The sequence below is a fragment of the Haplochromis burtoni genome, unplaced genomic scaffold (assembly GCF_018398535.1).
Source record: "Haplochromis burtoni strain Fernald_Lab_line unplaced genomic scaffold, NCSU_Asbu1 Contig_45, whole genome shotgun sequence".
In the NCBI taxonomy this organism is placed as follows: Eukaryota; Metazoa; Chordata; class Actinopteri; order Cichliformes; family Cichlidae; genus Haplochromis; species Haplochromis burtoni.
Genome location: NW_024582406.1, coordinates 1417808 through 1432673, shown reverse-complemented (window position 1 = coordinate 1432673; position 14866 = coordinate 1417808). Strand labels below are relative to the sequence as shown.

Below are 14866 nucleotides of genomic sequence, written 5' to 3'. Positions count from 1 at the left end.
GAACTGTTTGATTTCCTGCCTCTTTGGAGGCCACACTAATACATGAGAAATCAATGGGAAGGCCAGGGTGTCCTCTGTTTAGTACATCAGGACTTAGTAGGCTATCTGAAATAGGTCAAAAGACGTTACACTAAAAACACATGCCCATTACAGAGGATATTAATGAATATGCTGGTTCTCCGGAGGATATGACTCTATTCTGTAATAAATAAATAAATAAATTTCTCTCTCACAGAGAGGAGCTTTAAACACTCCCCGTTGCCATCATGATTGCCAAATTTGCCTTCAAGGGAAGAAACCGGTGTGCGTAAACACTGAAAGGGTTAACTCATAGTAGAAACCCATCTGCACGGAGCTCCGCCTCACAATTGTTGAGGTTGTGCGCCTCAGAAATCACACCACTCCAGGCCCCGCCCCCTCCCCACTCCCCCGGATCCCACCCACAGGCTCCTGGACCACATTGAAAGGGGCTCTGATGTTGTCACAAGCTATAGTCTGCGGAGCTCCATCATCAAGAACTTCCAGCAGGAGCATCTCTGTAACAAGCAGACCGCAACTACTGTTCCAAGTGCCCCAGCATTCCCACTATCCCCAGTGTTACTGACAGGCTGGAAACTCATCAGTGTAGGCTTTCAGTGGAGCATCTTCCAGAGCAGCTGCCAAGCATGAGATTGCTGTGTTGCGCCTCCCTGCTGTTTCTCATCAACCTCGTCTTTCAGACAAGTAAGTTCTGAGATTTGCATCCAAACTTTGTGAATTTATGCAGTCCGGACTACTTTTACAGAGTGTGTGCGTGTGCGCTGTGGTGCTCCAGCTTGATGCCGTTCAGTGAAGATATGTGGATCAAATCTTACCGCTTGCGCTTTCTTTAAATGTAAAGACTTGAGGAGGGTGGGGTGATGGTTGAAGGGGGTGATGGTTGAAGGGGCTTCTGTTTTATCACTTAAAAATCAAAATTTTAAATCGTTCATATATCATCATTGTTCATATTTTCCGTCATTAGTGTCTGTTCAGCCTTTAATTTTAAATATAATTGTTCTCCTTGACTTTTCTTGCCGGTGTGTTTTTGAATGAAGCTGCATTTTTGTGCCTTCATTTACTGGCGCTCAGCTCGCAGCAGCTTCTGCAGCCAATCAGGTTTGAACAGTGTGTGTGTGTGTGTGTGTGTGTGTGTGTGTGTGTGTTTGTGTGAGTTGTTAAAAGTGTCAGGTGGGGTTCCTGAAGAGCCGGTTTTGAAAGCCGCTGTCATTCATAGTGATTCAGAAAGAGCGCCTTTTGCGCAAAACCCCAAACGTGCAAACACCCCGGGCTGTTCTGAATCAGATTTGGATGAATTACAGGTGCACATAAACTCCCTACAATATCCTCCCTGTTTGCAGGAGGGTGGAATGCCAGATACCGTGAAACTGACTGGATTCTCTCCAGATCATCCCAAACCACAGTCATCTTCAGGCTGAATTTCTCAAAGCTTTGAAAGCCACACAGTCACACCTGTTCCCAACATACTAGTTCGAGAAAGTAGTGTGACAGGAACATGTCGGAACTGGTTGTCGCCCTTCCGCATTTCCTCAACAGTCACAAAGAAGCCTTGTGCTTAAAAGTTCCAAATTTCTGTCTCTGTGATGCAGATACGTTAGATCTTATTCATTTTTAAAGGTGTGTTAATATAAGTTTAAGTCTGAGCACTAAGGGGCATCTTATTTAACATCAGGGTCAGTGACTGACATACATCGGATGTCAGAGACTGGCAACCCCCCCCCCAAAAAAACAAACAAAAAAACAGTCATATGGGCACATGTTGTTGATTTGCACTCAATCAATAACCCAGTCATTCGGTCCACTTTGTCTTTCAAGGTCTGAACTTTAAGCCCATTAAGTAAATAACCAGCGGGTCTGACCAACATTTCACTGGATTCAGGGAATGAGAGCTGATGCAGAAATAGCAAAAGTCCACTGAGCAGCCTTAACATTCAGAGAGAAGAACAGTTTTATTACCTGCGAGGAAATCCTCAGAAGCCTGTCAGTATGAAATAAATCATTATCTTTATAGCGATGGCAGTATTGCCATTGCCATAAATATTGTGTCATAAAAATGAATAGCTAATCTCTCCCTGGTGTAGATGTTTGCAAATCTGGAGTCATAAAAATACTACAACAAGAGTAAACTCAAGGAAAGCCGTCACCTTATTTGATGACCGCGTAAACACCAGCTGTTTGACTTCTCCTAAGAGTCCATTATGATTTACTATGCATGAGATGTGTATGTAAGCATACATAATTTATGATTAGCTTTCATTGAGCTGCTCTTATGGGGGACACACATATGAAAATGTACATTTTGGAATCCGTAGTTAGACGCAGACTGTTGGTTTCTTATATAAAGCTGGTTATTTCAAAGTTTCAGAGGCTAGAAGTAGGAAAGGCCTAAACTACCAGCCCTTGTGAATTTCTGTTACATTCATATGCACTCTGATTGGTTCTTCTAGCTCAGAAGCTTTAGTGCTTCCATTAAAGATGAGGTTTTAGAGGAAGAGTTTGTGCCTTCAGTTCTTTTTCTACCAGGAACCATAAATGCCTGAAGCTTCCAACTGCGATTATGAACTGACTACATCAGCATATCCCTGATAAAGGCACCCTGTCCTACTCACATACATGCTGTAACTAGATTAGCCATTTATCTTTTCTCTAAATAACACTGATGCACTAGTGAGCTGACACCAAATCTCTCGGGATTACCTGATATTTCTACTCCAACAACAGAAATACTTTTAGCCACGCTGTTGATGTGGCTCTGCGTTAGTCTGTCACTGGGTTCGTCCACCTGTATAACCTTCAACTGCTATTGGATTTTCTTTATATTTATTGTGTTTGAATGATATTACATTTTACACACCTATCCTCAGCATGAGGTCTAGCCTAAACTGTATTTGGTGTTGCTGCTAATTACCTAACATGCTAATTTTGCTAATGGTTGTGTGATGGATCGTGTGGCGTGGAGTGTAGAGTTTAGAGCTCCCAGTAAAAAATGGTGTGTGAGGTGTAGCAGCTTCATAAACAAATAATTTTTTTGAACTGTTTTTTTTTATTTTTATGTCCGTCTTTCACAGATGCACTGATAACATGTGGAACCAACCAGTTCCAGTGTGGGAATGGGAGATGTATCACACTGAGGTGGGTGTGCGATGGCTCTGATGACTGCGGAGATGGCACAGATGAACTTCCTGGTACCTGTGGTGAGTACTCCGTGACCTGATCTGTGAATGGACTTTCTTTGGTGCTTCCACAATCCCGCAATCCAAGACCACAGTTAAGATTTTCTTTGTTGTGCCACTTCCAGCGGTCAAAACATGCAAACCAACAGAGTTCAGCTGTGCAGGGCGTCTTAACCAGTGCATCCCGAGCACGTGGCACTGCGATGGTAAAGCGGACTGTGAGAATGGAGCTGATGAGGTGAATTGTGGTAAGTCCGAGTTCAGAGCCCCATGCATTACCCAGCTTCCTACGTTCGCTAATGTTGCTTCCTTGTTCTGATCGACCTGTCAGCGGCCAAGCAGTGCACGGGGTCAGAGTTCCGCTGCAAGAGCGGCCAGTGCGTGTCGTCCTCCTTTGTGTGTGATGACGACCTGGACTGCGAGGACGGCAGCGACGAGGAATCCTGCCCGCCCGTCACCTGCAGTTCCGCTTCCTTCCAGTGCAACAACACAGTTTGCCTTCCACACCTGTGGGCCTGCGACGGGGACCGCGACTGCACCGACGGCTCGGATGAGTGGCCCGAAACCTGCGGGACAAAGACCCCTGACCTCGTGAGCATTCATCACTGCTCCTCGATGGAGTGGCGTTGTGGCAGTGGAGAGTGCATCCATGTTAGCTGGAAGTGTGATGGACAGGCTGACTGCCTTGATCAATCAGATGAAGCTAACTGCTGTAATTATGAATTTTTTATTTTTTTTTTAAACTATCTCTTTGTCCCTTTTTATGAATTCATTAGCGCTGCTATTTCTTACAATCTCTTGTCCTTTTCATCCCCCTAGCTCATGCCACCTGTTCTCCTGACGAGTTTGAATGCGGCGATGGTACTTGCATCCATGGGAGCCTGCAGTGCAACCATCAATATGACTGCAGGGACATGAGCGATGAGATTGGCTGTGTGAATGGTATGAGTCCCACCTTTTGGACAGCCGTGTGAATCTCTAATCTATTTTTGCTGAACTCGTCTTTTATGTCTATACACAGCGACCCACTGTGAGGGCCCAACCCTGTTTAAATGCCGCAGCGGAGAGTGCATTAGTATGGAGAAGGTGTGCGATAAGAAACGTGACTGCAGGGATTGGTCAGATGAACCTCTTAGGGAATGTGGTGAGTACCCCTCATAAATAACTGTCTGATTATTTCTACTTTTTTGTGCTTTTAATAAGATTTACTATACTTTATGAATTCCAATGAAAAAGATCCTTTGTCTTCTTCCTTCAGACTCCAATGAGTGCCTGTACAACAATGGCGGGTGCTCTCATATTTGCAAAGACCTGAAGATCGGTTATGAGTGCTTATGTCCCCCTGGATACAGCCTAGTTGACACAAGGCGCTGTGAAGGTAGGCCACACTATTACAGTAAAAAATGTAAACTTCAACCAGATTAACAAACGGTGCTAATAATCTATTTACTTTTGACCCTTTTACTGGCTGCGCTTTTAGATAAAGAAGGATCTCGTAATTCCATGTGTACACAGTGACTCGACATGCTCGGACTCCCGGTTCATTGAATTTTAAAGACATTTCTCTTTTCATTCGACTAAGATATCGACGAGTGTGCCAACCCAGACACCTGCAGTCAAATCTGCATCAATCAGATGGGCAGCTACAAATGTGAGTGTGAGGAGGGTTACCAAGTTGACCAAGCAACTAAACACTGCAAGGCCATTGGTAAGTATTCGAGCTCTCTGTGTTCTGCCCATGCTGTTCTCTTGTGTTGTTGTGTAATCATTAAATGTTTAAACTTGATGACTAAACCGTTTCGCTGTTACACTTCGGGGGGTGGGGGTTAAGGATCATTAAAGTCCTTTTTAAGCATAAAATTAGATTTATTTGTATAAAGATAATTATGCATTTGGTATTTGTTTTGTTGAATGTCCATAGATATAAATAAGATTGTGTTAGAATAGAAATAAAATTAGATTTTTGGCACTTTTTCTATAAGAAAACAGAGTTTATATTTCACACAGTGTCACAAGTAGAAGGTGCAGACTGTATATAAAAGATGTAAAAAGATACCATGACATCACTAACTTGTCTGTGGATTAGCACGAAGCCTTTCATTTATGCTCATTAGCAGCCTTTTTTTTTCTTTTTTTGAGCCAGAAGTAATCAAATTCAGTTTATCAGTTAAAGCTAGCAAGCTTTTTAGCTCTCTTGCTCTCTTTCGCATGAATGCTGTTTAAGTGGCAAAATTGTATTAATTATATTCCTAGAACGCCACCACTTATCTTCCAAAGCTAGGATACATATTGTATTCGTATTAGTGCTGTCAGCATTAATCTCGTTAAAATGACGTTAACGCTATAACCGCATTAACGCGGCAGTTCTCTGTTAGCACGGTTAGCTCGTTAGCGCTGTCCAGCCCCACGCACAGGGTGATCCGCGCTAACTCGCTAACAGAGATTTGCCGCGTTAATGTAGTTATGGCGTTAATGTCATTTTAACGAGATTAACGCTGACAGCACTAATTAGTATCATTTAATTTCACTTTTACTTAAATAGGAAACTGCAAAATAAAATATACCTCATTCTGTCCTTGTAGGAACAATAGCCTACCTTTTCTTCACTAACCATCATGAGGTCAGAAAGATGACTCTGGACAAAAGTGAATACACGAGAGTAATCCCTCGCCTAAAGAACGTCGTGGCGCTCGACATGAACATAGCCACCAAAGAGATCTACTGGTCAGACATATCCCAGAAGAAAATCTACAGGTGAGCAGGAATGAAACCGGAGCGAAAATATTCTTTTTGTTCATGATACTCTTATTTGACACTTGTTTTTACTTTCTACCCAGAACTCCAATGAACTCGGCTGAAGACTCCACTCAACACCACATCGTGATCGGTAATGACATCGATGCTCCTGAGGGAATTGCCTTGGACTGGGTCCATGGTAACCTCTATTGGACCGACAGCGTTCGTGGCACGGTCTCAGTTGTAACTGCTGACGGTAGCCGACGTAAAACCCTCTTCCACCAGGACTTATCGAAACCCCGCGCTATTGTGGTAGACCCCCAAAGCAAGTAAGCTAATAGCACGGGTAATAGCAGTGATGCCTATATTGTTTGTGTTACGCGTACGTAACAGAACTATTTTTTTCACATTCCAGTTTTGTTTACTGGACCGACTGGGGGAATCCAGCTAAGATTGAGAAGGCAGGTCTTAATGGAGGAGACCGCACCGCACTGGTCACTGACAACATCGTGTGGCCTAATGGCATCACACTCGGTAAACTCAAGCACTCATGTCTCTTCAGTTTCAAGTTTTTGATTATTTATTCATGTAAACGTTAACACCAGTGTTCACTCTAGTCTAACTTTCCCCAACCCACTTCCTCCCCAGACTTGCTAAACCAGCGGCTATACTGGGTGGACTCTAAGCTGCACACCCTCTCCAGTATCGATGTTCAGGGCGGTGGTCGACGCACCCTCATCATTGATGAACACAAACTCGCTCACCCACTGGGGCTTGCTGTATTTGAGGTACCAATTTACCAGCTGATAAACCCAGAGACCCATGACCAGTACATCTCATAAACAACTCGCTGCACATGTAAACTGTGGTGTTTATCATATCTCAAATATTCAATCTTAACTGTTTCTGTGTTTGCAGGAAAAAGTGTTCTGGACAGATGTGAGTAACAGCGCCATCCTCAGCGCCAACAGACTGACTGGTGAGGACATTGTGCCGCTGGCGGAGCACCTATCGTCACCAGAAGACATTATTCTGTTCCATAACCTCAAACAACCTGCTGGTAAGAGAGTTACAGTACTAAAAGACTTATTTTTTAAAGATAAGATGAAGTTAAGTCGGGGCTTGCTTTTTCTATATTGATATTAGAAATATTGTCAGCTAAACAGTGAGATTTGCATCTATTAGTTGGGTGCTTAGCCCAGCTCATTCACTTTTGTTTAGCATGAGAGTGGAAGCTATCATCCAAAGCGTACATTCCAAAGATTCCACTGTTCTTTTTTTTTTTTTTTCCCATTGCAGGAAGAGACTGGTGTCAGGTGTTCAATGGTGGTTGTGAATTCCTGTGCCTGGCAGCTCCTCAAATAGGAAGACATCCCCCCAAATATACCTGTGTCTGTCCAGATAACATGACGCTAGCCAGGGATATGAGGACATGTGTACCAGGTATGCTAGCAATAGTAATACGAATCACGATAAAATAGTTGCTACAATGTTATATGTGCATAATATATAATAATATAAGTACAATATTTAAGTCGATCAAGCAGCCTTTACCTGACTCCCTGCCTCCTGTTTCTTTTTACTAGCTGTGCCAACACCTGAAGCTACTGGGCTACCTCAAGTTCCAGCCACAAGTCCTCCTTATCTGCTACCAGTATCACCCAGCACCACACCGAGAACAATACTCAGGACTACACCCAGGACCACACCGAGGACCATACTCAGGACTACACCCAGGACCATAGTGAAGCCTAAGTTTCACACAACTACTACAGTGCCGGTCTTAACTCCCAGCACTGTCGCCAGACCAGTGCTACGGCTTACCAGTCCTCCATTCAGGTCCACCACACCCCAACAAAGGATGCCTTCACCCCAGCCAGGAAATCCTAAAGTCTCCCAGACCACCACTCAAGCTCCAGTCACCTCTCCAAGTGAGTTGCCAAAGTGCCAAGAGAGTTGTTTTGCAGATTTCAGATAACAGGTTCAGCTCTATGTATCACTAACTTAAAATATTGTGCTTACCTTTGCATTAGATATCCGACCTGAATTTGCTGAAGTGCTAACCGAGACTGTGTCTACCACCCCAATAGCACTTTACGTTATACTACCTCTTGGTAAGCTCTTTAAGCTTTTGCTCATTCACTGAAAACCCAGTACTGACATCATGTGTAACTAGCCTCGGCATCCGTTTCCATCAAATAGCGATCATCGCTCTGGTGGCTGTTGGTGGCGTTCTGCTCTGGAGGAACTACAGGCTGAAGAACACCAACACAATTCACTTTGACAACCCCGTTTATCAAAAAACCACTGAGGAGCAGGTGCACATTTGGAGGAGGCTTGATGGTTACTCATACCCAAAAGTAAGTCTAAAAGGTGGTAATTCTACAATATAAATATTAATATTAATCTAAATGTAAAAAAATGCTGTTAAACCTTGTTTTGTTGCAGTATCCATTTTGCATCTTTATTTCTAACTTTATTTTTTCTTTGCATTCCTCACAGAGACAAGTTGTGAGTTTGCATGAAGAGGCAGACAATCCGGTCTTTGCAGAGAACTGAAAAATGATGAGCAGAGTGGAAGGAGGTGCCTTAATGATAAGCTACCTTCTTCATCGTTTAGCATTGTTACCTCACGCAGCACAAAGATATGGTGATCAAAGCCTGTATGTGACAACCTTAAACCACTATATCCTCAAAGATACATAGACGTTCTACTGTGAAAATACCAGTTAATTTTTTTTTCTTATCAAGGCGTACATTTTTTTCTTCATTACTCACCAAAACATACCCGATCATCAGATTGAGAAGTCCTTGATGTTGATCATTTTTAGTTGTTATTATAACTGCTTTGCTGGCAGTGTAACTGTGTCATCTTTCAAGCCACTTGCCTGCTTTTGATAATATTACATCTTGCACTACTTATCATTTAAAATGGTAAATGGCCTGTATTTATATAGCGCTTTACTAGTCCCTAAGGACCCCAAAGTGCTTTACATATCCAGTCATCCACCCATTCACACACTGGTGATGGCAAGCTACATTGTAGCCACAGCCACCCTGGGGCGCACTGACAGAGGCGAGGCTGCCGGACACTGGCGCCACCGGGCCCTCTGACCACCACCAGTAGGGAACGGGTGAAGTGTCTTGCCCAAGGACACAACGACCGAGACTATCCAAGCCGGGGCTCGAACCAGCAACCTTCCGATTACAAGGCGAACTCCCAACTCTTGAGCCACGATCGCCCCGATAAACAACAGTTTCAGGAAATAGTCTATTTTCTGTAACCAAATGTTTAGCTTTTGCCTCCTGAGTTGCTAACTTTGTTTAGCATAATGATTGGAATCAGGCGAAAGCAGCTAGCCTAGCTTTGTCAAACAGGAAAATCATCTCTAGAGCTTTTTTCTTAAGTTCGTATAAAAACAAAACTGAAAAGTGACGTGTCAGCACCTTACAGGTGTTATGTAGTAAAATTAGCAAGGTGATTGCTACTTCTGTGCAAAACCAGGGAATGGTTTGCTATCTTATGCTAAGCTAATCTAAACTGCAGATAGTAACAGATTATAGTTTTTCTTTAGAGTTGAGTATGCAGCAGGCGAATGTAAATGCTAAACATGCCTCATTCACCCATTCATACGAGCACTGCTTCTATGCAGAAGCGCTATCTAACATTCATACATGCATCAGAGAGCAACTTGGTCTTGCTCAAGGATATTTAGGATGCAGGCGGAGCAGCCAATAATGGAACTACCAACTTTACAATTTCTAGATGACCTGCTCTACCTCTTGACACATGTAATATTATGGGGGCAACACTGGGAGTTACATGCGCCATTGTGACCCTAGTGTGACCTCAGTATGTCAGACTGATAAGTCATCATACGTCATACAATCTGCCTTAGTGTTGTGCAGAAATATAGTCCAAAACAACCTAATGGTACCGCTTCCATTTACCTAGAAAAGAATCTCAGGACACTACGAGTTTGTGCCTCAGTGTGCCTTTTCAGCTGTCCAATGTCTGCGCTAGAGAGGCATCTTTAATTTTTTTTTTTTTGCATGTAGATCCCTCATGGGGTGTAGTACATTCCTGAAAGGCTGAAAAGCATTGATTCAGACACATGTGACCAAAAGCGGAGTGTATAGTGCTCTGTACCAAGTCACATGTGTATTTAAGTGCTCCCTCAGGACCGGCTGCCTTATACCAGCATCGCTGACAAAAGAATGCCACGTGTCCAGACAGATTTCCTTTGTGGTTTATTATCATATATTTGTATTGTTGAGTTTCTTTTTTTTTCTACAGATTTTGTTCACATGTTTATGTTGGTGCTACTGAGTGGATTTGTATATATGCATATTTACAGCATGTGAGATGGTGTTAGGCAGTGTTACAGTGCTTAACAACTTTAAAAGAGCACGATTGAACGGAAGGTTTTAATGCCACAGCTGCTCTAAATTATCAGTATTTGTAATTGGAAAAATCATTTTTGCATATAAAAACATAAATTCAATGTGTTATTTGCCTGATAAATAACAATATTAATGTTTAGATTGACAGATTTCTAAAATATTTGTGGGAGCTGGGTTGTTTTATCACAGGTGATCTAATAAATGTGTTAAGCACTGTACCTGCAAGTGTGGTTATGCTAAAGACTATAATATCGTGTGGGTTAATGTCTGTTATCTGGATTTCAAGCTGAAAAATAGTCATGGGTGGAAATAAAGCCATACACTGAGTGACGGTGCGAACTAAGGCTGTAAATACAATGTTCATAAAAATGTACATATTTGCTCCTAACCGTTGTTGTTAATATTGTTTCATCCTTTAAACATTTACTGTACAGAAATAAATGCTTATATTTATTGTGAAATCAGTTATCTCTGTATTGACAAAATTACAGATGTTGTTGAACTGCCGTGGAGGGATATTAAGAGAGCTGTGTATAAATAAATCCCTGCAAACCTGAATGAACTGAAGCAACGTTGCAAAGAAGCAAATTTCTTCATAACAATGTGAGACACAACAAATGACTGCTACAAGTTAATGCTGTTAAAAGTCGATCTAGAAGCTACTGAATCATGGAGTCTACATAACTGTTGACACATTTTGGGTGAATGAAATACTGACACAGTGCAGGATGGCACGCGTTGATATTCACCTGAGGTTGTATTTTCCTAATCTTAAGAAATGGTAGGAGACATTTTTATTTTGCTCCATAGGTAAAATCTGAGAATTAAAAGAGAATGTGTTTTCTTTTTTACCACGACTGTGTGCTTCACATTCTCAGTGTTGTCATTGTTTTTATAAGCGAATCCGGCTGAAAACATGGGTGGTTTTTTTATTTTTTATTTTTGCTGTGCTGAGGCTGCTATTTAGGTCAGTTGAAAACAAGACCCATTTCGTAGAAAGTCCGCGTCAAAGCCAAAAGCGACACCCCACTATTCTCCGAAATTCTCCAACACGCCCACAAATAGAAAAAAAACAACTTTACAATCTTTTGTTTATTTGTGTCAAATTAAATCGGTAGATAATAACACCGGTATAAGAGCTTAAAGTATTTTGTAAGAGAAACTTTATGATGTTAAATGATTAAGAAATACTTAATCTGTGTAACGTTCGCATCGTTAAACTTAGTAGGCTACTACAGTGAATTGAAGTAATTTAATTAATTAGCGAGCTTATCTGTATTTGTAGAAGAGTGAGCAGATGTAGGGAGGTATGCTTCTAAGTATTCTAAATCAGCTGTGGGACTAAGTCACAACAACAGTGACCGAGTACAGCTCTGTCCACGAGCGGTCAAATCCATCAGCAGACATGTGCAAGGTTCAAGGCTGAGTAGCAGCGAAGTGCAGAGCTGATAACAGGAGCCAGAAGATGCTAAAGACACGTGGGTAAACACAGAGCCACACAGGGATGCGAAAACAAGCAGACTGTCAGATGTTCCTCAGAGGAAGTGCCGTAGTGTGCGTTATTATGAACATATTACATCATTAATTCATCCAGTGTGGGCCAATTTCCTGAGCTGACATCGGGCACACATCGTCCCAGACTCCGTGCTGTTGGGAAACAATACGGTTTGTTCTGTTTTCTAAATAAAGGTTTTATCTAAATACCTTCTGATCATTAATCATTAATTTAACCACTGTGATTCTTTTAGTTTCTTCCACAGATGAACATGTATAAGTTCAAGCGCCTTTCTGCCGTGTGACTCGTTATGTTTCATGTTTTGTGTCTGTGGTCGCATAAACAGGATGGCTACTTTTACATAACTCCATTAATTAGGGTTAAATATTATTCATATGACAAATTTGACCGATGGTTCCTATAAAAACACCGAATGCTTAAGGGATGTTGTCCCTGAGTGGGTTGGGATATGACATTACTGCTCACCTGATACTGAGTAAACAAACTCCGTCAGCTGGGCAGACAGTTCCTGGACCAAACACTGACCTTTGCTCAGATCGTGTTTTTTGGAGACACACAACCCATATTTGAAAGGCACACACTGTTCACCAGACAGCAAATTTATCAGCATTGTTAACAATAATAAGAAGTGCATCGACTTTAAAGTTTTTAAAAAACATTTTGTGTCAGGAGTGCTGTCGATGCCTAAAACTTAAATTTATTTCCTTTTTTTGAATGATTCGTGGGTATTTTATCAGACATGAAAACAGGATCTCTTATAACCGCTGTATACTTTTAAATAAATTAGAATTACTTATAAAAAAGCAATGAGGCAAGTTGTATAAAGTACTCAGTGCTCAGGTAGAGTATAAGAACCAGTCCAGTCCATGCATCACTGTATGAGTGCTATTTTAATTGTTGGTTTGGGTGAAGCTCTTTTTCTGAAAATAGCAAAAATATCACATATCCTCAAACAGTATGCAAATAGCTGAAAGTCTATTTAGTCAGTCTTTTTCCTGATTTGTTTATTTACTATTTGTTTGAGCAATACTTATAACAGAATTTGTTATAACAAAACCTCATTTATTCTCTCATAATGATTTGTGTTCAAATTCCTTCATTTGTAAAAGTAACTGAAAGCTAAAGCTTTCAGATGAATGTAATGAAGTACAATATTTGCCTCTAAAACATTGTGGAATAGGAATAGAAACAAGCAAGAAACATAAAACACAGCTAGCTCAAATGTGTATTTGAAGTAAATCATACAAGATAATGTCTGCACTTTACAACCAATCATTTGTCTAAGCTTTAGTTATAATGACTATTTTCTGTTAGTATTTGTATACTAAGAATTGGGGAGATATAAAACTTCATTAACTGTATAAATTACCCTTTTTTGTCTAGCTAAAATATTTAATGTAAGATATTGCTGTTAGCTTCATATTTAGAAGCTTTACCTGTCAGTTCAGCCTCTTATGAGAGTATATGTACGTTACAATGACATTGGGTAAGATTTGCAACTCTATCCTATGAGTCACCTGTGAGAAATCATTAATATAGTAAATGTTAGTGGACTTAATATCTAACCATGTCGTAGGGCCATTGTAAACCTGAGGTTAAACATTAGGTTTAATGAATTACACTGACTGCTTTGTAGAAAGATAAACAGAAAGCAACAAACACTCTACTTTTTTTTTTTTATCTTTAGGCTTCATCAAAAGGTTTTCTCTTATTCAGTAACTTAATTATTTTGGAAAGGAAAATATCAAATCCAAAAGAAGAAACAACAACATATCAGAACAGCCTCATATTTCACACAGTCTTGCCCTCCTCCATCCTGTTCAGTAACTTCTCTCACCGTTTTTTGTTTAAACTAACTTTGCTCCACAGAAGTATTATTTATGTTTTGATGGTATCCATTTATGCATTTTCTGTTGTTGAGTCATAAACAGTTGCTTTACCCTCAAACTTTTTGAACATTTGTCTGAGTTTGGGACGATTTTTGAGCCCAGTAGATTTCATGCATATTATTTTTAAAGACTTTTTATCTGTAACTGTGTAAAGTTCCTTTCCAAATCATGGCTCTTTGCAATTTTCTGTTACTTTTCAATGTTTTAGCAAAGCATTTGAACACTAGTGTAGCTTATGGACATGTCTGCAATGTTACTTCTGTTAGAACAAACATAATCTGGTGAATAAAGCAGCATAGATGTAAATTCCTTTAAACGGGAAACTATTCAAAAATACAATATAATCAATATGATGTAAAAATGTAGGCCACGCAGTCCAAATAGGTACACAAAATATGTACTTACAGAAGAGCTGACATCAGGGGCGATTTTAGCCCATTTTTGGGGGTGCTTCAAAGCACCCCCAAAGATTTCTTACTTTTTTTGACAATATTTGCTGTTTGTGTGACACACTACTAAAAATATAAAAAGCATACAAGTGCCTGACTTAAAACAGGACATATTAGCTGCATTTAACCTTCAGTTACTCTTTATATAGTTAGGTAGGAGTCAGACCATGTTTCTTTCTAGCTGACCGTCCTGTTGCTCCCATTGAAAATTATGCAGCCTATTTAAAATCTAAAACTTAAAATTGTTTTAGCCTACTGTTGTTGCTACTGTCCTGTTTGAAATGGAATGAGAGAAGCTGCTTATTTTGTCATATGTGCATGTGCCGATATTAAACCCAGGAACAACATTCAGGTAAAAATGAAAGAACAAATGATCCATCATTAGTTCTTTCATTTTTGTTCTTTTTTGTTCTTGTTCTTTCATCATCCAGACCATCTCCAAGGCAAACTTTCCCAGATGAATGTGCCTGATCCCATCTGCCGGTGGATCACTGACTTCCTGACGGACAGGAAGCAGCATGTGAGGCTGGGAAAGAATGTCTCGGACTCCCGGACCATCAGCACTGGCTCCCCTCAGGGCTGTGTTCTTTCTCCCCTGCTCTTCTCCCTGTACACCAACTGCTGCACCTCCACCCACCAGTCTGTCAAGCTAATCAAGTT

At 40.9% G+C, this 14866-nt stretch overlaps 1 protein-coding gene across 1 annotated transcript; it reads left to right on the top strand.

Annotated features, from left to right (window-relative positions):
• The first annotated feature begins 454 nt into the window (after positions 1-454).
• ldlra (low density lipoprotein receptor a) lies at positions 455-8974 on the top strand. The gene is made up of 18 exons (XM_005926692.3): positions 455-723; positions 3108-3233; positions 3338-3460; positions 3544-3924; positions 4032-4154; positions 4234-4356; positions 4471-4590; positions 4795-4920; positions 5795-5966; positions 6050-6277; positions 6364-6482; positions 6597-6736; positions 6867-7008; positions 7248-7391; positions 7535-7879; positions 7982-8062; positions 8151-8308; positions 8451-8974. Exons 1-18 carry the CDS (start codon positions 666-668, stop codon positions 8505-8507), a joined length of 2766 nt encoding a protein of 921 aa, XP_005926754.1. The 5' UTR covers positions 455-665; the 3' UTR covers positions 8508-8974.
• Positions 8975-14866: the final 5892 nt, after the last annotated feature.